The sequence below is a fragment of the Hypanus sabinus genome, chromosome 2 (assembly GCF_030144855.1).
Source record: "Hypanus sabinus isolate sHypSab1 chromosome 2, sHypSab1.hap1, whole genome shotgun sequence".
NCBI lineage: Eukaryota > Metazoa > Chordata > Chondrichthyes > Myliobatiformes > Dasyatidae > Hypanus > Hypanus sabinus.
In genome coordinates, this window is record NC_082707.1 from 43,934,684 (window position 1) to 43,958,754 (window position 24,071).

General features: G+C 38.5%; 1 protein-coding gene across 8 annotated transcripts in view; it reads left to right on the forward strand.

The window, feature by feature from the left end:
• The window catches only part of eif4g1a (eukaryotic translation initiation factor 4 gamma, 1a), a 98,880-nt gene extending 80,503 nt beyond the window's left edge, over positions 1 to 18,377 (forward strand). For all 8 annotated transcript variants that reach the window (XM_059945130.1, XM_059945090.1, XM_059945108.1 and 5 more), the window contains 16 exons: positions 979 to 1,215; positions 1,322 to 1,426; positions 1,839 to 2,001; positions 3,309 to 3,412; positions 3,512 to 3,617; positions 4,907 to 5,009; positions 5,934 to 6,262; positions 7,807 to 7,925; positions 9,873 to 10,045; positions 10,451 to 10,576; positions 11,563 to 11,644; positions 11,741 to 11,839; positions 15,443 to 15,586; positions 15,907 to 15,988; positions 16,092 to 16,235; positions 17,381 to 18,377. In XM_059945130.1, coding sequence (XP_059801113.1) covers positions 979 to 1,215; positions 1,322 to 1,426; positions 1,839 to 2,001; positions 3,309 to 3,412; positions 3,512 to 3,617; positions 4,907 to 5,009; positions 5,934 to 6,262; positions 7,807 to 7,925; positions 9,873 to 10,045; positions 10,451 to 10,576; positions 11,563 to 11,644; positions 11,741 to 11,839; positions 15,443 to 15,586; positions 15,907 to 15,988; positions 16,092 to 16,235; positions 17,381 to 17,562 — 2,298 coding nt within the window. In that variant the 3' untranslated portion in view covers positions 17,563 to 18,377. The remainder of the gene's footprint in view (positions 1 to 978; positions 1,216 to 1,321; positions 1,427 to 1,838; positions 2,002 to 3,308; positions 3,413 to 3,511; positions 3,618 to 4,906; positions 5,010 to 5,933; positions 6,263 to 7,806; positions 7,926 to 9,872; positions 10,046 to 10,450; positions 10,577 to 11,562; positions 11,645 to 11,740; positions 11,840 to 15,442; positions 15,587 to 15,906; positions 15,989 to 16,091; positions 16,236 to 17,380) is intronic.
• The last annotated feature ends 5,694 nt before the right edge of the window (positions 18,378 to 24,071 follow it).

A 24,071-nucleotide genomic window follows, 5' to 3' on the forward strand; every position in this document is an offset into this window, starting at 1 on the left:
GCAGAGGGATTCTGGAGTTCTCATGCAAGATTACCTGGAAGTTAACTTGCAGGTTGAGTCAGTGGTAAGGAAGGCAAATGCAACGTTAGCACTCATTTCAAGAGGATTAGAATATTAGAGCAAGAATGCGATGTTGAGGCTTCAGAAAACATTGGTCAGACTGCACTGTAGTGTGAGTAGTCTTGGGTCCCTTATGTGTTGGCATTGGAGAGGATCCAGAAGATATTCAGGAGAATGATTCTGAGAATAAAAGGATTAATGTACGAGGAGCTTTTGGCTCTGGGTCTGTACTCACTGGTTTATAAAAATGAGGGTATGAGTTCTTATTGAAACCTATCGAATATTGAATGGCCTGGATGGAGTGGATGTGAAGAGGATGTTTCCTATATTGGAGGAATCTAGGATCAGAGGGCACAGGCTCAGAATAGAGTGATTTAGAACAGGAAAGAAAAGGTATTTTTTTAGCCGGAAGGTGGTGAATCCATGGAATTCATTGCCACAAACAACAGAGGAGGTCAAGTAATTGAGTATATTAAAGTGGAGATTGATTGGGTCTTGGTTAGTCAGGGCAGCAAAAGTTACGGGGAGAAGCCAGGAGAATGGTGTGGAGAGGAATAATCAGCCATGATGGAATGGCTAAGCAGACGAAGGGCTAAGTGGCTTAAATCTGCTGCCATGTCTTATGGTCTTAGATATTGGTCCCAAGGGGTGTGATTAAATCAGCTGAGATGTTAAAAAAAACAATCCAGTTGTTCAGTCATGACTTATTACTTCATTGCTTTAACATCACTGTTTTTGTTTAATTTATTATGTTTAGATTTATTAGATTTCCTAAATCTCTGGATTAACAATCTAATTAATTGCTGTGCCACTACAGTTTTGTGGTTCTTAGTTCCTCACTTCTATTACCCGACAGTCTTCTGTTTCTACACTGAGTTTCTATTGCCCTCTAAAATTGCCTTTAATTCTCCATTTCAGTCTGAAGAGAAAACTCGTCTCCAAGAGGAGCTAAAGGATGCCAGAGATAAAGGCAGGCGACGGTCACTAGGCAATATCAAGTTTATTGGTGAACTCTTCAAACTAAAAATGTTGACAGAACCTATTATGCATGACTGTATAGTGAAGCTGCTAAAGAATCACGATGAGGAATCACTAGAGTGCCTATGTAGGTTGTTAACTACGATAGGCAAAGATTTGGATTTTGAAAAAGCCAAAGTAAGTTTAAGAAATTTTACTTAAATGCATGGTGGAAAAGGCATGATTTGGTGTAGATGTATTTGGCTGTTTTATGCAGAAAATATTACCTTTTTGTATTTTATAGCCTAGAATGGATCAGTATTTTAACCAAATGGAAAAAATTATCAAAGAAAGGAAAACTTCATCTAGGATTCGCTTTATGGTACAAGATGTAATTGATCTGCGACAAGTGAGTTAATTTTTTTAAAAAGATGGTAAATGATCTGTAACTTGTGTAAACAAAAACCTCCATTTGGATTTTTTTTTCCTGCAGTATTTCATAAGGCAGTAGTTTTATCTGGCAGATCAGTGCTATAGTAAATCTATTTCAAAGTCTCTCTATGGTTATGAAAATTTTTCTGATCTAGTTAGTGTCAGCTTCTCAATGTCTGCAATTATTTGGTTTTGGACAACACAGCCAACAAAAAGCCATTTAGCCTATAACATTTCTGTACAGCAGTATTTCCAATGTATAATTGAATCGACATGTTTCCTCTGATGCTAGAATGCATTGATTTAAATAATTGACTGTAGATGTTTTGGGTACTGCGGTGGAAAATAATGTTATTATTAAATAATGTTATTGAATTGTTTATTTGCAGAATAACTGGGTACCTCGAAGAGGTGATCAGGGACCCAAGACATTAGAACAGATACACAGAGAAGCACAAATAGAAGAGCATCAACAGCATTTAAGAGTACAACAGCAGCTGCTATCTAAGCAAGATAAAAGGAGAGGTGGTGGAGGCAGTAGTAGTAGCACAGGTGAGTTCAATACTGATGCTGATAAGCAGTCTCTCTTCATTTCTATGTGTAGTAATTATTCTGGAGCTATTTTATTCCATGAGTTTGAAACATTTTACATCAGGGAAAACTGAATTGAATTGTGGTGGACTGGCATTGTAGTGTTCTCATTCAGGTGTAAGAACTCTGAACTAAACACCGAAGTAAACCATAGTCAATGAGGCATGGTCCCAGTAAGATTAACCGTTTACTGTTCACTCTTCCACATTAACAGCAGCTCGAGGGGCCGAATGGTCTACTTCTGCACCTATTGTCTATTATTATATTAACATATGGTGAAAACTGTTGATAAAACAATACAAAATATATACAGTATTTGTTTCCTTCTTGACATCACATTTACATCATAAACACTTGCAAAAGTAGAACTACAACAAACTATATTAAAGTCTCATTAACGTACAACATACAGTCAGAATCTACGTACACCATCAACTGGCTTTAAATACACTTCAACACAAACTGTCCAGTAACGCTTTCAATAACACAAGAAAATAAACTTTATGAACCATCATTACTTTTAACAGAATCAGTGTTAAAATTTTTACTTCAACATATCAATTATCTTATGAACTTGAGGCGTTGCTTCTATGATGTTTCTTAGTGCGTAGAAAGAAACTTCCCTCGTGCTGATCCTGCACACACAAGCCTCCTCCTTCCCGTTTCTCCAAACCAGTATTTTCCCACAAGACATGGTGAAACTGGGTGTGACGTCATCACATGCCGCGTTAAATCACGGACAACGAATTTACTATCAACAACCTTAACTTTAAGTAGAAAATAATTACAAGCGAATTACTAAAGCGAAAATGTAATAAAGCTAAACAAATACCTTAAGGGTAACACAGGCATAATTCTAAAGCAGGCTGTTAGAATCTGTTGGATATTTTACTGCAGTCATTTCCCCCTTTTCACAAATTTTGCTTCTGAACATTTGACTTTGGTTCAAGTACTTGTACATCTTTAACTGGTGTCTTCCTAGTAATCAAGTGACCATTATAGTCCAACCATTGCAAATCACTGTCCATCACGCATATTATGTTTGCTGAAAAATTTCCAACTCTTGAATGAATCTGCTGAACCTGTATGCATTGGTAATGGTAAAAATGACTTGTCAGTGTAAATCGTATTCTTGATTTCCTGTTTAAACTGCACACAGACCTAAGACTCTGTTGCTTATTCTAACTATGTGTAAACCAGTTTTGTGTGTGATTTGACTTGGGTTTTATACATTGGTTTTTTCAATTACAAAATATTGCTGTGTGTAGGTGGTAGAGGAAGTCAAGGAACTGATGAAGCAGGCTGGAATACTGTACCGATTGCCAAAAGCAGCAGGCCTATTGATACCAGTAGGTTAAGTAAGATTAGTAAGGTAAGGGATTTGTTTACTGAAATGTAACTTACATTTAAAAATAACAATCATTAATTGTATTTAATAACTTGAATTCTTTACCTTGTCTATACAAAACAGGCTGGGGCTATGGATTACAACAATCAAGTGCTGGCACCTGCAGGTCGACTTGGTGGTTGGGTTAAAGGGAGCAGTGGTGGATCTGGAAGCAAACCTAGTGATGCAGGTAACGTCAAAGTTAAATATTGTAAGAAAGTCACTATGGCCAATATAGAAACAGTTTGAACTTTCCCCTCAATGCTTGAGTTATTGGAAGAATTGCTTTTGATGTGTGTAATTAAATGCTGTTACAGTTGCACTAGTGTTTCAGTAATTAAGCTCCTGAATTAAGAGTAAGCAAGTTGCAAACATTAACCTAAATACTCAAAATGATTGAAAAGTAAATTGACTAATGCAAAAACTATTTCTTGTCTGCCAATTTTGTCTTCTGGTTTTAAATTTTAAATTACTCCGCCTCCTGCAATTCATATGTTCTAGAGTCACTTTTAGATTTGGCACAAGCACACCAGCAATACTTCTATTTTAGTGTGTGGTCTAAAATGATGCTTCAGTATCATTGTAAAGGAAAATGCTTTGTGTCAGTAAAGGCAGGGCAGCTGATGCCACATTGCTTCAAGGACCTGAGTTGTTCCTGACGGCCACTGTCTTGTGCATTTTGCACAATCTTCCTGTGACTGCATGGGGTTCCATTGGAAGCTCTGTTTTCCTCCTTTCCAAGGATATGTTTGTAGGTTAATTGGTTATCATAAGTGACCCCTTAGTAATAAAATCAAAGGAGAATTGAAAACCTGTGAAAGAGCAAGTTGCAGCCTCTAAGAAGGAGAGGTTAAAAAGTAACTGCTCTGGGGGCTTGCATGCCTTGAGGCAAATGCCTTTTGCTTTGTAAGAAGTAAATGCTCACCACATCTGTCATAAAGATGAGTAAATTCAGCCACTTCTCAGATTTACTTGCTATATTTCATGAAATTTGTTATTTGTACTTCAAACCAATATCCAAACTACCAGTTTATCTGCATAGTTTATTGTATCAGTTTGGTGAGCAATAGCTATTATAGGTGGTTAATTTGATTGTGGCATAAAATTTGAAAAGGGCAATATATTGAACCAAGAAGATCTATAAATTGCTTTTAGCCAAATCACTCATGATGACTGCCTTATTTAATAATTTATTATTTGAATGTGTATCTGATAATTCATAAATATAAAAAATGTCTTGAATTTGTATTTCTATTGGAGTGTATTCTGTTTTGCCAGATTTGATGGGTTGTGTGTGATTTGTGAAGGTGGACTATGAGGCTTCTTTATTTCAAGTTATCATAAGAATTATTCCCTCCTCGTGAGGTAAGGAGGGGGAAGAAACTCTGTATCAGTCACTCAGTCAACTCCAGTTGATGCATATTGGTTTATAATAGTGCTGAATGCACCCGTATCACTATTTCCTATTTGTATATTTAGGTGTGGATTCAGGAAGGCCAGCCACAGCCACATTGAATAGATTTTCGGCTCTCCAGCAATCATCATCCACAGATAATTTTGATGCACGAAGAGTTGTATCCAGGTAAGTCAAGAGAATTGATTACTGGAAAATTAACCTTTAATCATTTGCATGTTTTGTTGCAGGACTACCACTGAGATAGAAATACATAATAAATGTCTTTTGACTGTGCTACTGTGAGATTGCTTAATTTGGAAATCCTCTAAGGAACATGAAGCATTCAGGCAACTTCTTTTATGGAGGGTTGCATTATTACTTGCTTTACCGCGATTTTTTATATGTGCATCAAAAAGTGCACTTTTTTAAAATGCTGAGATCTCTAGCAGTTTTTGTTAGTCTTTTCAAAGACTCTTCTTGCACATTCCCAAAGTAACTATATTTCATATCTCAAATTTGTGTTATTTATGAATTTTGTAAGGGTGAAGTTCCGTAACCCAAATGATTGTAATGGGATAACAGGAGAGACAACTTGTACATTATTTTAAATTTTACTGAAAGTGAAACACAAGCCGTTTGTGGAACAAAATTTCATTTCCAATGGGTTTGTCCCAAAGTGGCACAAAAACAACAAAATATCTTTTGAAACAGTCATTGTTAGTGTGAAAGGAATGTAATTAACAAAGCTCCCTCAAAATGTGATAACGAACTGATCTATTTTTGTTGAGTGAAGGATAGCACAGGGTAATGGAAGTAACTTAAGTGCTCAGGTACAATTCCTTGCAATGTACTTAAAATAAAGTGGCTTGTTCAGTATCCTTGTGTGTGATATGCTAAAAGAAAATAACTGCCTTGCTTCATACTTTTTTGTTTTTTTCCCCCCCTGTTCAATTCTGTGGTGTGGGACTTGAATCAACAATTGTCTGACTCAGTAACACACAATGCTGGAGGAACTCAGCATCTTTGGAGAGGATTAAAGAGTCTTGTGTAGATGTGTAAAAGTATGGAGCTCTTACAGATCTTTATTTTCTTTGGGGGGGTATTCAACAGGAGTAGTTCAAGTCGTGAAAGAAGTGAAAAAGGTGATCGTGAACGAGGAGACCGGTTTGAAAGAAGTGAACGTTACGAGAAAAGTGAGAGGAGTGATCGGCTTGAACGAACTGAACGCAGTGAAAAGGGTGACAAAAGTGATCGGATTGAGAAATCTGAGAAGAGTGATCGCAATAGACCTTCACTTACCAAGAGAAGCTATAGCAAAGAAGTTGATGACCGAAGCAGGGAAAGAGAACGACGAAACTCTCAAGAGCCAGTAAGACGTGTAGCCAGCATGACCGAAGAAAGAGATAGAGGACATGTGAGAGATCGAAGTAAAGAGCCTGGTAAATTGTCAGCTTTTTGATTGATGCCCTCAACAGGAACATTGCCAAGGTTGCCTTTGCAGATAAATTTTTAAAACTATATAGTATATTATGTACAGGTTTCCCCTGCTATCTGAAAGTAGAGCGTTCCTATGAAACCTTTCGTGAGCCAAAATGGCGTGAAGTGAAGAAGCAATTACCATTAATTTATATGGGAGAAATTTTTGAGCGTTTCCAGACTCGAAAAATAACCTCCCAAATCATACCAAATAAAACACAAAGCCTAAAATAACACTAACATATAGTAAAAGCAGGAATGAAATAAGTACACAGCCTATATAAAGTAGAAATAATGTATGTACAGTGTAGTTTGACTTACAACTTTGCTGCTGTTCGCTATTCACTATCGCTAGTACACCAATTCACTCAAGCCATAGACTTTCCATTTTATCCATTACTGGATGCCGACTAAGAGAGACCACTTTGCTACTAGCAGAACCAATAGTAACATCGGCAGTTATCAAGATTCTTTCTCTCTGCATGTAAATATGTAGTACGAATGGTGGATGCAGGCAAGTTCAACGCACGCACAATGTCTTTATTTTGTTCACAATGATCGAAATGCTTAATTATGTCTAATTTTACGCTGTGTAACACTTTTATGAGCTGTTTTAGGCTTTTCTGATACCTTAGTGCACATCTTGCAAACGGATGCACAAAATACATAAAGCACAGATGCTCACAGACACAGTTCAAAGCTATGGCAGCTTGATGCTGAGTGTAGTTCCCGGGGAAGGAGCTTGGCGGCGCTGCTCGGGGTATGTGCTGCCTCTATAATAGTTCGCTGCAAAACATGCTGAACGCTAGTTTTGCTTTTTGTCTTTTTTCATAAAAGTGAAAATCCTCTGGATTTCTTTCAGTTAGTGAAAACAGTTACTAATGTAGGTGCTTTGTAAAAGCGAAGTGAACTAAAGCAAACTTTCGTAAAGCGGGTGATACCTGAATTCATTTGCTGTTTACTCACTGTGGGATTACTCTACTATGAAGTGGTTTCAGTTCTTAAATTCTAATGGTTAATGAACGATTAATTTGCTCCTTTCCTAAATGATTTTAGACCTGTTCCCAGGACATTAGCACAGCACAAGTCCTTTCCTGATACAAGTGAGTTGATGTGCCAACAATGCTTTCAGGTTGCAGGCAGTGTAGAAGACCCAGAAAGCTGTTCTACAATTTCCCAAAACCACTGTTTAAAAATGTCATTTACTGATCTCAGTTGACCTGTTTAATTCACAAGTGTTTGATTATTTCTGTGCTGTATGGGGTTTGCAGTGCATGGATACTATTGGCTGTATTCATTATCTGAAGTGTAGTCTTCTGGCATTATCCCCAACAGCAAAGTTCACTGTTTACAATTTCAGCTTGTGCGAAGTGAACGGTATGTCAGGTGCATGCATGTCTGTACCTGAAAAATATAAAATGGAAATTAAGCGTTAGTGATCTAAATTATGGAGAAGTTGTACTGATTCAAAGAATTAAATTTATTCTAATTATTTTAAATTTACCAGTTAAGCTTGAACCAGTCTCGCTATCTACAACATCTGATAAACTTGCTCTCTCTGAGGAAGAACTTGAAAAGAAATCCAAGGCCATCATTGAGGAATATTTACACATTAATGACATGAAGGTAGGCACAGATATTTACTAGTTCATTATTTGCGAACTGTATGAATTTTGTTTATGGCAGTCCCACAGAGCCGGTGAACTGAAAATGAGCTGGTTCTGTGGTGTGGAAAATTATTCCAGGCAGAATCCACAGCAATGGAGCTGAAGGTGATGGGTTTGGAAATCAATGAAGTCGATAGGTAATAAATGCACTACCACTCATTCCAGAGAGATTACCAGAACCTCAGCCTTCTAATTGATAAATAAACTTGTCTATTGTTTCCCATTCCCACTCTGATATGTCTGTCCATAGCCTCCTCTACTGTCAAAATGAATCCAAACTCAGGTTGGAGGAACAACACCTTATATGCCGGCTGGGTAGCCTCCAATCCTATGGCATGAACATTGACTTCTCTAACATCTGTTAATGCCCCTCCTCCCCTTCTTACCCCATCCCTGACATATTTAGTTGTTTGCCTGCTCTCTATCTCCCTCTGGTGTTCCCCACCCCACTTTCTCCCAAGGCCTCCCGTCCCATGATCCTTTCCCTTCTCCAGCTCTGTAACACTTTCCAGCTCTCAGCTTCATCCCACCCCCTCTGGTCTTCTCCTGTCATTTCGCATTTCCCCCTACCCCCACTACTTCAAATCTCTACTATCTTTCAGTTAGTCTTGACGAAGGATCTCGGCCCGAAACGTCGACAGTGTTTCTCCTTATAGTTGCTGCCTGGCCTGCTGTGTTTCACCAGCATTTTGTGTGTGTTGTTTGAATTTCCAGCATCTGCAGATTTCCTCATGTTTATTGTTTACCAAGAGTTGTTTTTCTGAAAAGTACTGCAATAATCATGTGAGATTTTAATCACTGTGTAAAGCAAAATATGTAGGGCTGCAAGGATAAGTTACGTGTAATTTGGAGCTTGTGAGTAATCCTCAGAATTATGTTGCTGAAATTCAAATTTCATTTGAGGATGAGAAAATTGTATTCTCACTTTTAAAGGGAGCCACTATGGTTATAAATTGGATTGGCTAAAGAGAACTGAGAAAATAAAAGGTAATATATCTGACATTCAAAGAAATTCTTCATAAATATCAATAGGTGAGAAAATGCATAGTGTAGATATCTAAAAGTTACAGAGGATGGTAAATAAACTAATGGGGTTAAAGACCCCAGAGCCTGATGGCTTGCATTCTAGTTCCTTTAGGAAAGTCGTTGTTGGTTCTAATCTTGACAGAATTCTGTAGGTCTTGGTGAGATGCCAGAGAAATTTATAGTCATTATTCAGTATAGGAAGGAGACAAGCCCAGGCACTTTTAGCCCGTGAACCTCGCGTCTATTAGCTGGGAAATTGCTGACATTAATTATTAAGGAGGCAATAATATTTAGAAGATCATAAGGCCGTTGAGTGTCATCAACATAGTTATATGAAAAGGAATTGTATGAAGCATTTTCAAGTAGTTCACTAGAGTATAGAAAGATGAGCTACTGTAATCACTTAAGATTATATAGAAGGATGAAGCATAGTTTTAAAATAAGAGGATACCTATTTAAGGTGGTGATGAGAAAGAATTATCTTCCGAGGATGGTGAATTTTGTAATTCTTGACTTCAGAAGTCTTTGGATAGTATAATCAAGGAGAACAATGGATATTTTATATTAAAACTAAGTCAAGGTATATAGGGTGTGAGAGGGGAGAAAGTTGAAATTTAGTATTGAGGTTAAGATTGCATCATTGATTTCTTGCCTAAATGACAAGGTGTTCAAGGGTACATTTGGGGCTGCTTAAATCCTTTTCACTGTAAAGGTTCTGTAACAATATGTTGCCAACATGGTGTTTTATTTTGAAATTCATTATTATCTTCACAGATGATTTTTTTAAAAATATTGTACACTTGGAAATTTTGCCAATTTGCTATTACAATATTCTGTGAAATTTAAGAAAAGAAATTTAAATCTCAATTTATTTTCTTAGGAAGCATTGCAATGTGTACAGGAACTTGAGTCAGCCAAGACATTGCACATCTTTGTTCGAACTGGGGTCGAGTCAACTTTGGAACGAAGTGCAATAGCAAGAGAACACATGGGCATGCTTTTGTATCAACTAGTAAAAACTGACATTCTATCAAAGCAACAGTATTACAAAGGGTAAGAACGGATCCATGTGTACACCATGGATCTGCAAGATTTAAATACTCTATGAAGTTTAACCCAAATGTTGTTAACTGTATGTATCATTTAAAAAAGTTGATAGCTTTTAATTCTGAGAGTGATCAAAGATTCCTCAATTATCATTTTTTGTCTTTCCTTTCCATTCCACTTTATCCTCTGTATAACAGGCACTTAATGGGCTTGATTTTTTAAAAATTGACTATAAATAGCTTTTGCGGAAGAGTGTGATGTGAATTGGGTGTGGCTGGCAAAGTTATAGAATAAGATGAATGTCAGATTAAGCTAGGTAGATGTGGACAGTGGGGTGGTATTCTGCTGTGTTTGAGTTACATATTTTTACTTCCGCACTGAGGGTTCTCATGATTTGTTTGTGTACCACAGGCTAAGTGAAATCCTTGAAATAGCTGAAGATATGGAAATCGATATTCCACATATATGGCAGTATCTCGCAGAACTAATTGTTCATATGCTACATGATGGAGGTATACCAATGACAGAACTTTTCAGGTAACATTTCATTTTACAGTGTTAATGCAATCTGCAGCTGTTTAAAAACGAAATGCATTCTTTGTAGAGGGAATTGACTCGATATTAACTGTGCAAGCAAATTACATCACAGTGGAGTTTGCAGCCAGTTTAATTCTTAAGTGCATCCATGTTAAGTCAGCAGATGTAGCTGCATTTATCGGCATAACAAAGTCTCACTAACTAATCAAATGATGAGTTGATGTGTTTTGGTGATGGTGGTTGTGAGGTAAATTTGAATCAGGACATCAACCACCTTATACCTCTTCAAATACCATCAGGATTTAAAAAATCTGAATAACGTAGCTCTTCCATTAAGTAAGCATTCCATTCATATTTGGAGTTGCATTGCACCATTGAGATCAATGATCTGGCTTGTACTGCTATCACCAGATGAAGATGCTGGGCAGTTTGTTCTAGGTAATGACCACTTTTAACTAAAGAGTATAGTGACATTGAGGTAGCATTTGGTGGCATTGATCTGCTAAATCTCTTCCAGTTATCAATGTTCACCATTTGTTAAGAAAATATAATAGAAAAAGCTACAATTCTCTTTGGCTAAAATAGCTGGTCAAAGTAAGTATAGCCTTGGAGTCTGGATGCGAATCGGTTCAACTCTCTGCACCCAAATGAGACCAACTGCGTCAATTTCAATAGTGTCAATCATCAAATATTATTGTTCCTATTCTTGTCTCACCACTTGAATTCCCCACCTATAGAACTGTAAGCTACATTCACTCAGTTAAACCTGTTCAGGAGTAGCTCACCTTTACCCTCAAGGGCAGTTATGGATGGGAAATAAATGCTTTATTTTGCCAGTGATCTTTTTTTTCTTTAAAGATTTTTTTTAAAAGCTTGTCTCCCAATGTTGTAATTGACATAAGTTTTCAAAATATTCAGATAAAGTTGATGCAATTTCTCCAGACTTTTTTTGTGAAATTAATGTGTGTTTTTTTAAAACTTTACAGAGAAGTGGCCAAGCCTCTTGTCACCATTGGGAAAGCTGGGCTTCTGCTTGCTGATCTTTTATGTTTACTTTGCAAAGGAATGGTAATTCTTTTAAAAAAAATTATTGGCTGAATGTACTTACTTACCCATGTAATTTCAAGTTTCAAAACCCTAAATACTTTTACCTTAACTGCACAGAGCCGAAAGAAGGCGGGTTCTTTGTGGAGAGATGGAGGACTGAGTTGGAAGGAATTCCTTTCTGAAGAAGAGGATATTAACAAGTTTGTCACTGAAAAGGTATTTCCTAAATACAGCTTTGCATTTCAAGTAAGAGAATAGTAATGTTAGTGTAAGTGGTTTGATATTGATAAGATCTTTTCTGTTCATATGATCATCTTTGTTACTAATTGCACTTCGTGAGAATATTGCTGATTTTCATGTTTGACTTTGTCCATATCTCATCACAGTATCTCTGCCTATAAAAGAGTTTGAAATATTCCTTCACAAAGATCTCAGTGATACTGTTTGGTACTGTTCACCATTAATTGACAATAAAGATTAATTTCCACCATTATTAATGACACTGTCTGAAGAGTGTCATCTCCAAATACACTGCACTTATTCTAGAAGTAACTCCTGAGGAGGGATAGCAACGAAGTACAACTGGGCAGATGGTGGTGAACCTTTGGATTTTTCTGTGGGGTATGAAGGCTTGTCATTGTTCTCATTCAGAAGAGATAATAGATTTTCAGGGGACTAGTGTGATATGGAGGTGGTGCTGCAAAAAGACAATGAGGTGGGACAGAAGTCATGAATGTTGAAGCAGGCTTTATAGGACCACATGTCTTATTTCACTGCTTGTGTCCTTAATATATTAGCTTTCTTTGCCAGGTAAGTGAACGAATAAGAATTTTGGAACTGGGAGAATTTTGTCTCTTAAACCTAATCATTACAGCCATGGCTAATCTGAGAATTCAACACTTTCCCATTTTATCACTGTAATCTAGTAATTCCATGGAGTTCTGAAATCTGTCATGACCAGCCTTGAATCACTGCTTTTATTTGAGATTAGAGTTTCCATGGATTCACATTCTGAAATAAGTTGCTAATACCCACTCCTTTTTATTATGAGGCTGATGTCTTGGAATGGACTCCCTCATCAGAGGCATATCTACGTACTTGTAAGTCTTGTGAAGTATTTTCAGAATGTTTCAATGAGGCCTTGTCATTCTTATCTCTAGAAAGATAGACTGGACTTTTCATTCTGTGAAAGACTAACAGCCCTGTACAATGTGACAAGGCTTTTTCTGTCATTACTGCAAAGGGGATGAATTATCAGTGTTCTATACTAACTGTATTTATTACATGAGGACATTTTAATTATTTGGAAGTTGCAAAACATGTTTAATAATTTTGTATTTTTAAAGTAATTTTTCTGCCAGACTGGATATTGATATTATTCTTGCCTGCTTGCTCATCAGTGTATATTTTTGCAACTGGTATTGCATTTCAGCAGCAAGCTTGTTTGCATTGCACTTCCTCCTTCAAGCACCCAGCATAAATGCTGGTACAGTACACAGTAACAACAAGACAATGATTTTCAGGACCATGAAACAATACAAAAACTAGACTGAACTACGTAAAACAACACAAAAAACTACACTAGATTACAGACCTACTTAGGACTGCATAAAGTGCACAAAACAGTGCAGGCATTACAATAAATAATAAACAATACAATAGGGCAGTAAGGTGTCAGTCCAGGCTCTGGGTATTGAGGATTCTAATGGCTTTGGGGAAGAAACTGTTACATAGTCTGGTCATGAGAGCCTGCATGCTTCGGTGCCTTATCCCAGACGGCAGGAGGGAGAAGAGTTTCTATGAGGGGTGCAGGGGGTCCTTCATAATGCTGTTTGCTTTGCGGATGCAGCGTGTGGTGTAAATTCAGATTCAGTTTATTGTCATTTTGGAACCACAAATGCAATGCAGTTAAAAAATGAGACAACGTTGCCCAGAATTATATCAAAAAAGCATATGACAAAACAGACTACACCAGAAAATCCTCAATCCAGAGTCTAGAGAGGCTGCTGCGTATTAACGTCGCGCTACCGTCTAGTGCGTTCCCCGAAAAGGAGCTGCAAATCCACCAGATAAAAACGACCAAAAACTAAAGCTACAAGACCTGCACAAAACCACATAATTACAACATATAGTTACAACAGTGCAAACAATAGCATAATTGATAAAAAAAAAAGACTATGGGACAGTAAAAATAGTCCAAGATGTTAAAGGACTGTAAGTTCAAAAGAAATCACCACAGTTTCCACAAGTCCCCAGGGTCCTGACAGACTCGCCATCCCACACCGGCAGCAGAAAGGAGTACCTCCGCTATGGACTTCCAAGGTGCCACCTCTCAGCCTCGCAGACGCAGCACACACCGAAAGCGACCTGAGTCCGTCGAACCTCCGAGCCGACGACCATCCCCTCCGGCACAGCTTCTCCGAGCACCATCCTCTGCCGAGCGTATTAAGATGGCCCTGCCAACGGCCATCGGCAACGCGACCCCGAGGACTGGGGGCCTGTTCTTCCCAGCAGAGTCCCGGATCTCACAGCGGCAACAGCAACGATGAAGGTCTTCCTGGAATTTCCCAATGTTTCTCCGTGCTTCCACATCCGTTTTCAATTGATTATAATTGTGCACGGCACCCCACTTCACAAATAACTGATAATCAGTTCCGGAGTGGCCGCTGTAAGCTGCGTCGCGCTGCCATCTTGGATCATTAAATGTCTGTAATGGCGGGAAGAGAGACCCCGATGATCTTCTCAGCTGACCTCACTACCTGCTGCAGGGTCTTGCGATCTGAGATGGTGAAGTTTACAAACCAGGCAATGATGCAGCAGCTCAGGATGCTCTCAATACAACCTCTGTAGAATGTGGTGAGGATGGGTGGGTGTGGGAGATGGACTTTTCGCAGAAAGTAGAGATGCTGCTGGGCTTTCTTTGCTATGGAGCTGGTGTTGAGGGACCAGGTGAGATTCTCCCGTCAGGTGAACCCCAAGAAATTTGGTGCTCTTAGCGATCTCTACCAAGGAGCTATCGATGTTCAGCGGAGAGTGGTCGCTGCGTGCCCTCCTGAAGTCAACAACCATCTCTTTTGTTCACATTCAGAGACATGTTGTTGGCTCTGCACCAGTCTGTTAGCCGCTGCACCCCCTTTCTTTATGCTGACTTCTTGTTCTTCCTGATGAGACCCACCATGGTCGTGTCATCGGCAAACTTGATGATGTGGTTCGAGCTGTGTGTTGCAGCACAGTCGTGGGTCAGCAGAGTGAACAGCAATGGACTGAGCGCACAGCCCTGGGGGGCCCTATGCTCAGTGTGATGGTGTTGGAGATGCTGCTCCTGATCCGGACTGACTGAGGTCTCCCAGTCAGGAAGTCTAGGATCAAGTTGCAGATGGAGGTATTCAGGCCTAGTAGGCTCACTTTCCAATCAGTTTCTGAGGAATGATTGTGTTGAATGCTGAACTAAAGTATGAACAGCATTCGAACGTATGTGTCTTTTTTGCCCATGTGGGTTAGGGCCAGGTGGAGGGTGATGGCAATGGCGTCTGTTGAACGGTTGGGACGGTACGCGAACTGCAGGCAGTTCAGTGAGGGGGGGCAGCAGGGTCTTGATTGTGACAATAAATTGATCCCCTTGTTATAACTTCCCGCTGAGAATTGATAATGGGCTAACTGGTTCTTCCCTGTTCTCTAAAAAGTTTTGGTGTTTCTCAATCTATTAGGTCTTCTCCAGAAACTGAGGGAAGTAACGAATGCATACAGTTGATATACCAGCTGCAGACAAATCAAATAACAAGTATTAAAATGGCTAATTTTAATTTGATCTGCTTACAGAAAGTAGAATTTACTCTGGGAAATGAATCTTGTCATGAGGGAATACCAAGCAAAATGGAAATGTCCTTTGATGAACTCTGTGAACAGTTTGATAAACTGATTAAGGAGAAAGCTGAGAACCAAAGAATATTTGACTGGATTGAAGTAAGCTTACTTCAGTATCTTAATTTTAAGCTTTATTCTGCCGGGGTGGGGAAGAAAATCCATTTTATGTAAGTGAATGGTTTAGAAATCAGGTATCATAAGCTTATTACTTGGCTGCCAGTATTATGCACAGGTTTCTAAGTGGAATTAGTGACCTGTAAGTTGCATATTGAGTCAAACTGAAAGTTAGTGTTGCATATTTTGGAGGGTGAGGGTGGAGTTATCTTTAGTCTCAGAAGTGTGGAGTATCTAATCATGTAATGTAGTAAATATAATGTAAATAGTGTATGTCATTAACTCCAAGTAAAACTCTGTTCTAGGCCAATCTAGATGAAAAGCAATTGATTTCTCCATTCTTCATCAGAGCATTAATGAAGTCTATATGCCATTCGGCTGTTGTATGTAAGTATACTTTTGTATTTTTTTTTCATCTTTAAACTCATATATGGTAAAATATCCACTGTAATTTGTTAATCCCTTTCTCTTCCTTTTTTGCCCATTTTAGTTGAAAACCCTGTTCGTGTAGATACAGACATCATCCAAAATAGAGTCAAGGTCCTGACAAAATATCTGAATTCTGATCCCCAGCGTGAGCTACAAGCACTATATGCCCTGCAGGCCTTAATGGCCATATTAGAACAACCAGCAAGTAAGTACAATATTTGCTGCTTTTGAATAGACCTCCAGAGTTTCTGTCATCTGAGGACAGACTTTAAAACAAATGTGTACCCTTCTATCCTGATGGTTTATTGGCATCTGGATGGTATTTGGAAAACCAAGTATCAAACTTGTATATTTTCTCTATGACACAGATGCTCATTAGGTTATTCTGATACTTACTGCAGCACAACATGAAATCCACAAAAAAAAAATAACTGGGCTCGTGGGTCTTAATTCATTCCATGCTATTAAAGCTTAGGTCTTTGCTAACCAAAATAGTTCAGATTGCTCAATGCCATAAATCTGCTTTAGCAATTGCAGGAATGAGGTTACTGGCTCCTTGTAGTGATTGATATCACAGGTCCTATTTGAGTGATTGCTGCAAATGGATAGGAGTAATATGTTGTTTCCATCACTTCTCCCAACTCCCATGAAATTTTGCATTTCATTTAAAAAAAATTATTTTCACTTTTGTGTATCACTCGAAAAGAAATTTGCAGTCACAAATAAAAAGCCCATAAATACTCAATTTTTATGTTAGAAAATTACTATTTTATTCTGGATGTTTTTTTAAAAAAAGGTTTTTCCATGACCATGTGTTCAGTTTTTAATCTGACTTCTGAAATAATATTTTGGTTCTTTTGACTCATAATCTGAGGATGCCACATAATTGTTAAAAAGCTGATCTTAATATTCACAGTAAACATAATGCGTAATGCAAATATATGGTCATGTATGTTGCACTTTGCACTTGTTGTCCATATCTGCAGTTGGAAGTTCTAACCAAGTCCTCGTCTGAGTAATTGCATTTCTTCCAGAGCCAAACCACTCCATCAATTACCATAAATATGTCATTCATATGCTGGTAGTATAGAGCAGATTGTTGTGACTTAAGTGAAATACTTTTCTTTTTCAATCTTTTTATTGATTGAAATCTTTTTATTGACTTAAGTGAAATACTGAGCTTGGTCTGCACAGTGCAGCCTAGCACAAACCCATCTGATGTACTTGGGGTACTGCCATCTCCCGTCAGTAAGATCAGGCAGAATAGTGATTAAGTTTGAATGTGGTAATTTACAGGTATTCCTTTGAATACTTTGAAAGCTGTACACTTATTTTCTTTTTTCTTTGCAGATTTACTAAGGACATTTTTTGATGTTTTGTATGATGAGGATGTTATATCTGAAGAAGCCTTTTACAAATGGGAGTCCAGTAAAGACCCAGCAGAACAACAAGGAAAAGGAGTAGCTTTGAAATCTGTGACAGCTTTCTTCACTTGGTTAAGAGAAGCTGAAGAAGAATCAGAAGGCAATTAGAAGTAATTATTGACAGATATCAGTCATATGATGAATTGCATTAGACAGATGAGGACTGTCCTTTGAATTTTTGCACAATCAAGTGCTTGGTTCTGAGAACGTCTATTCAATAAACCCTTGGTACTGCAAGGTTTTATCTATTTTTTAACATCAACAGTTCATGTCTAACAAATATAACAATTTAGAAAAAAAATAGGGCTATTGAGATGGTCCTCAAAATTAGGTGGTTGTCATGGGCATAGGAAAGTGGCGGGAATTTTTGATTTTTAAAATAGAATGGTGGATACCTTGGTGTTAAATCACCAACGATGCAAACAAATTTGGGAATCCCAGGATATATCAACTTGGCTTCCCTATGCTAGATTTTTTTTGAAGGGTAGGGTACACAGGCCATTGGACTCCTGTTCTTATGCCTATGAGTTGTATAAAAAGCCTTGAACAAGCCTGTAGTGGATTTTAAAAATCAGTAAGAGTTTAACAGTTTAATTAGACAAAAAGTAAAACAGTACAGTTCCTAGATGATTCTACTTAATGTAGAACAGTTTTAGGACAGTTCTGTAAATAAATGTTTTGCAATATTGCTAATGTAATGCCATGTTATTTCTGCTGTCTTTGATAAAGTGCAGCAGTGTCTCTTGTATTTATAGAATTCCTGAGTTCATAAGGTGCTTGTAATTATCAACAAGAATGAATCCTTCATTGATTACAGTTTAAATGAATGTGTAAATACTTTTGCTTTATTAAGTATTTAATTAAAAATTAATGCCTCTTTTCACACCCGAAACTGGAAAATAAAGAACATATTGCAAAGTCTCCTACTCTTGTTTGTAGCAGGATAATTTTCTCACAGCAGAAGCCTTCAGAAAAATTGTGATTGGTTTCAAATTCACCTTTGGCAAAATGATGTTTTGGCTTTATAAAGCTATGAAATAATGATGCAGATATTTTCTTTTGCATATTAGTAATGGAATGTGTTGATCTGAGAGGATTATAAAAGATTGCTTATATATTAACATTTTGCTTGAGCTGAAGCTAGGGGAAAGATGCTGGAATTCATATAGTCAGTCATTTATTGATATTAGAGCAAGGAGCCTCAGTGGAAGAAAATAACTATCTGCACTGATTACTTTTTGTTTCTCTGATCATTATAGTAGCTATATTGAACCTAGTTGTTGGCAAGAAATGCTTGCACTATAAGTCGGCTGAGCATTCCATTTAAATTACTCCTGATCATGAAGTCTGGAAAGGCAAATTACCTTCTAATGTGTCTGCTGTTAACTGTATTCTTAAATCCCTTCGAAATGAAAATATTGCCCAGAAATCTCGTTATATCAAGAGTTCAAAGTCTTGCCCAATGGTCCTCTTAACTGTGGAAGTCCTAGAAGAGCAATGGCCCGTTTTGCTTGTGAATTTTAAATGGGGAATAGTTCAATGCTTGTGTGATTGAATTTGCATGAGAAAAACTTGGTTTTTCATCCTCATTTTCTATCTTATGCTCTTTGCAGTGGCCTCAGCTGTTTAAGGCTTAGTGTTCCAATAGGAAACAATAAATCTAATAAATAGAACTTCTTATTCAGGACAGCTGAATCTAGTTGCTTGATATTCACACTGTATTTTGGTTGCTTCATTTGTTGCTTTCATCTCAATTCAAATGACAATACTGAATATCTTTTAACGTTTCTCACTTGTGTCCTAAATTAGACTCATTAGTGAACATTAATATCAGTGTATATGCAGTTACATATTAAAGGGTGAAATCTTAACCAGAAGGGAATTGTGTAACTCAAAATATCAATGAAGGATTTTCTCTGGCAAGGCAAATGACAAGGTCGAGGCAGGCTGGTTCATTGGATCCAAAATGATGGGAGCAGAAAGCAGTGGAAAGGTACTTTTTTGACCAGTGATGTACCACAGGGATCTATGCAGAGACCCTTGTTTGTAATAGTATACTGTATGATTAACAACTTGGGATGTCAGTGTGGTAAGTTTGTGGATGACAGGTTGGTGGTGATAGCGATGGCAAGGTTGTGTAAGGATATAGGTTAGATGGAAAGTTGGGTCGAGCATTGACAGATAAAACTTAAATCCTAGCATTACAACGTTATGCAATTTGGGGAGCCAAATATGGGGTTAGGACTGAGACAATAAGTCAAAGCTAAGTTTATTGTTATATGCACAAGTATGTGTAATGGCAGATGCAAAGAAAAGCTTGCTGCAGCATCACAGCAAGTAGCAAGAAAAACAAACTTCATAGAAGTGCCAGTTCGTTCAAGAGCAAAAGGTTGAAGGGAATCATTTCATATAACTTGGTGGTTTAGGACTTGAGGCTTTGGTACTTTCTGCCCAACGGTAGCTGTCAAATGACAGTGTGCTGTAAGATTGGTCATGCACAAAGGAATGTTGATGAGCAGAGACCTTGGGGCCAGTTCTATTAAAGTGGTAACACTGATTGGTGAAGAAGACGTTTGCCTTCATGGATCAGAGCACAGAATATGAGTTGGAGGAAGGTTGTGATTGCACTGCGAGATGTGCAGAGGAGATTCTCAAGGACGTTGCCGGGATTGACCATAAGACATAGGAGCAGTATTAAGCCATTCAGCCCACTGAGTCTGCTCCACCTTTCCATCATGGCTGATCCCAGATCCCACTTAACTCCATACAGCTGCCTTCTCGCCATATTCTTTGATGCCCTGACTGATCAGGAAACGATCAACTTCTGCCTTGAATATACACACAGACGTGGCCTCCACTGCAGTCTGTGGCAGAGTATTCCACAGATTTGGTACTGTCTAACCAAAAAAAATTACTCCTTCTGTTCCAAAGGGTTGCCCCCTCAATTTTGAGGTTGGGCCCTCTAGTTTTTGATACCCCCACCTGAGTAAACAGCTACCCAATCTCGTCCTTTCAGCATTTGGTAAGTTTCGACGGGGCCTCCCCCCCCCCCCCCCCCCCCCGCATTTTTCTAAATTCCAATGAATGCCGGCCCAAAGCTGCCAAACATTTCTCATATGTTAACCCCGGAATCATCCTCATGAACCTCACCTGGATTCTCTCCAATGACAGAATGCTCTAGTTTTGGAGAGAGTAAGATTTGTTTTCACTGAATCTAAGGTGTGACCTGCTGGGAATATTAAAAAAAGTGTACACTCAGTTGCCACTTTATTAGGCTCATTAATACAAATATTTTATTGGCCAATTGTGGCAGCATCCCAATGCGTAAAAGCATGCTGACATTGTCTAGAGGTTCAGTTGTTAAGACCTAACATCAGAAAGGGGAAGAACGTAACCCAAGTGACTTTGACAGTGGAAGGATTATTGATACCAGTTTGGGGTGGTTTAAGCTCTCAGAAAACTGCTGATCTGGATTTTCAGGCACGCAGGACTTTACAACCCTTTTTACAGTTACAGTTTTACATGGACCCCTACCGTTAAGCCTGTGGACCCTAGGTTGGGAACCCCTGCTCTAGAGTTGTGCGAGAAACATCCAGTGAGCGGCAGTTCTGTGGGCAAAAATGCCTTGTTAATGAGAGAGATCAGAAGAGAATGAACAGCAACTGATAACCACATTCCAACTGTGATCTGCACAGCATATTGACGTGGATAGTCCACAGCCCCTGAAGACCATGACAATTTGATACAGGAGGCACCTAATAAAGTGGCTACTGAGAGTAAGAGGTATTATTAGGGTAGGTAGAATCTTTTCACCAAGGTAGGGCTATTTAAAGCATGAGGGTATGGGTTTAAGGTGAAAGGAGGTTTTCTTCCACAATCAGATATCTGGAAAACAGCCAAATTAAATGGTGGAGTTAGGTACAATTACTACATTTAAAGGACATTTAGGCAAGGCATATTGCATACAGGCAAATGGATTAATGTAGAAAGAAGGTAGAGGTCAACATGGACGTGTTGTTTCTGTGCTGAGCAACTCAATGACTCTGGAACAGCTGCTTCATGATTAATTCATTAGATTTTTTGACTTAATTTAGGTTCTGATGGACTGCTCTACCCATTTTAAATGTGAGAATTACTGTTATCTATTTTTCAGTAAACCAAAAATTTGATTAATCCATATCCTGTGTCCATTGTTGGTGCATGTGCTGGCCTTTTCTAGAGCCAACCCTATTTCTTCCCCTCTGGAGATATCTACAGTGCCTTTTCTAATCCGGCAAACAATTCTGTCCTTCACTCCCTCCTTTGATAAGTTACTTCCCACGAGCACAACCACTTTTCGGTTCAACTGTATCAAAGATACAACTTGAATCTTTGCATCTACCCTACTGCTTTTTCTGATGTGTTCTGTATGGCTCTTAAAGGCATCTTTCATGACTTTTGGCAGTAGCTCCTGTATAACATGTCTGGGTGTTAATTACACAGCTACATGCATCTAATGCAGTAATGAAAGTCTGGACCATGTCAGCAGATTATCAGTTATACTAACAATTGAGGCTTTCTCAGTCTTACCATGGTTCGTTACAGTGATTTGATTTTGATGGAAACTTGGCTTGTGTAGTGATGACATCTTGCACTTTTCAGAAGCCTTTCTATTACTTCTACCCAAATGACTAAGCAACAGAATACCTTGATTTCACCCTGTGACTCTCAACCTGATTTACCTACCTCAGCAACTTTGTTTTTCCTTCTCCCTGCCATTGGTCAAAGTTTTTCTTTATCTTTGCATTGACTTTCTCATTGCTGGTGATTTCAGCTGGCTCCCTTCATTCTATTGCATTTGCTGAGCTGCTGCCTGTAAAGGACTCCTTATTTATTGATCAATTGTAATAAAAGCCCACCCTCAGCCTCTTCCAACCACCCATATCTGTCACTAGAAAGAGCTCCTAGAGTCACAAAGTAATGCACCAAGGAAACAGACCTGTTGGCCCAGTTTATCTATGCCAATCAAGGTGCCCACCTAAGCAAGAACCATTTGCCTGAATTTGGGCCATATCCCTCGGATTTTTGTTTTCCCCTATATGTGTTCTTAGTCAAATATATTTTAAATATTGGTGGTGTACCTACCTCAACTACTACTACTGGCAGCTTGTACCATATACACACTGTCCTTTGAAGATATCTTTTGGGTCTCTTAAATCTTTCTACTTCTTGGCTTAAACCTCTAGTTTTTGGTTCCCTTTTCCAATGGGTGGGGGGGGGGGGAGCGAGTGTTCACCTTTATAAAATCACCCACCACCTCCACATTCCAAAAAATAAAGTCCCAGAATGCCCAAGGTCTCCCTATTAATCAGGCCCTGGAGGCCTGGGAACATCCTCATAAATCATTATTCACTCTTGCCATCTTAATGACATCAGGGTAATTAAAACTGGAGTACAGTGCAGCCTCATATCTTGTACAATTGCAATATAACATCACAACTCCTAAAGTCAATGCTTTTACTAATGTAGGCTGCATTAGCCTTTTCACCACCATTCTGTCTATTTGTGGCACCACTTTCAGCAAACCATGTACTTGTACTCCAAGGTCATCCTGTTCCACAATATTTTCGGGGCCCTACTATTCCCTGTATAAGTTCTAACCAGGTTTGTCTTCCCAAAATGCAACACCTTGTACTTAACTGAACTGAAAGCCCTTATCACTCTTCAGCTTACTTAACTCGCTGGTCAAGATCCTGCACATTTCTTGATAACTTATTTCACTTTAACACCTATTTTAGTATCAAGTGCAAATTTATTAATCATACTCTGAATTCTTCAACATTACTGTTTTAAATCCAGTGGGTCTTCATTCATTACTTACACATTTCTTAGTACCCATCTTTGATGTTATTGTTGTACTCTTAATGAAATTAAACACTGCTTGCTCCCTGAATCTAGTAAACAACTGGTTCATCTATCCTTCGCTGAATCTGTTGGAGCAGATCTGGAATTAATGAGCCTTTAAAAGCATAAGCCTTAACCAAAATTGCTTACAACTTCTATGACTTGAGGATCCTGGTTAACTTTACCATCCTCTGGCAACTTCACTACCAACCATTTAAAGTATTCTCTCCTCTTCACCTGTTCCCCTGATTCTAACCAAGAAAAATTGCACGATCTTTTTTGGAGAGATTGAAACTTGCCCAATTGCCTTGTACATCGTTAACCTTTGCTTCTAATAAAACGTCATTATGACAAAGGTATAAATAACCCCTACCCGTGACAGTCAAGTTTCCCCATGATCTGCTTCTTGCTCCCCAATCCACCTTGTTAAAGAAAAAAGATCATCATAGTACATAACCAACTGACTCCAAACCACCCCCAGCACCCCGCCCCCCCATTAATCTTCCTTGAGGTCATTGATCATGCTGCCATGCAAATGTCTCATGCAAAATAACATTTGATTTTGATGCTAATTGGGACTTCATTCTTCATCTATCTCGATCTCTGCTATCTTTCACATAATCTAACTCAACAGTGAATCTTTCTTTGTGCTACTTTCTCTTCTTGCTGTTCTCCACTTCTGCCATGCTGTCAATGTTTGGCATTTAAATTAACAAGCACCAGCACAATTCAGG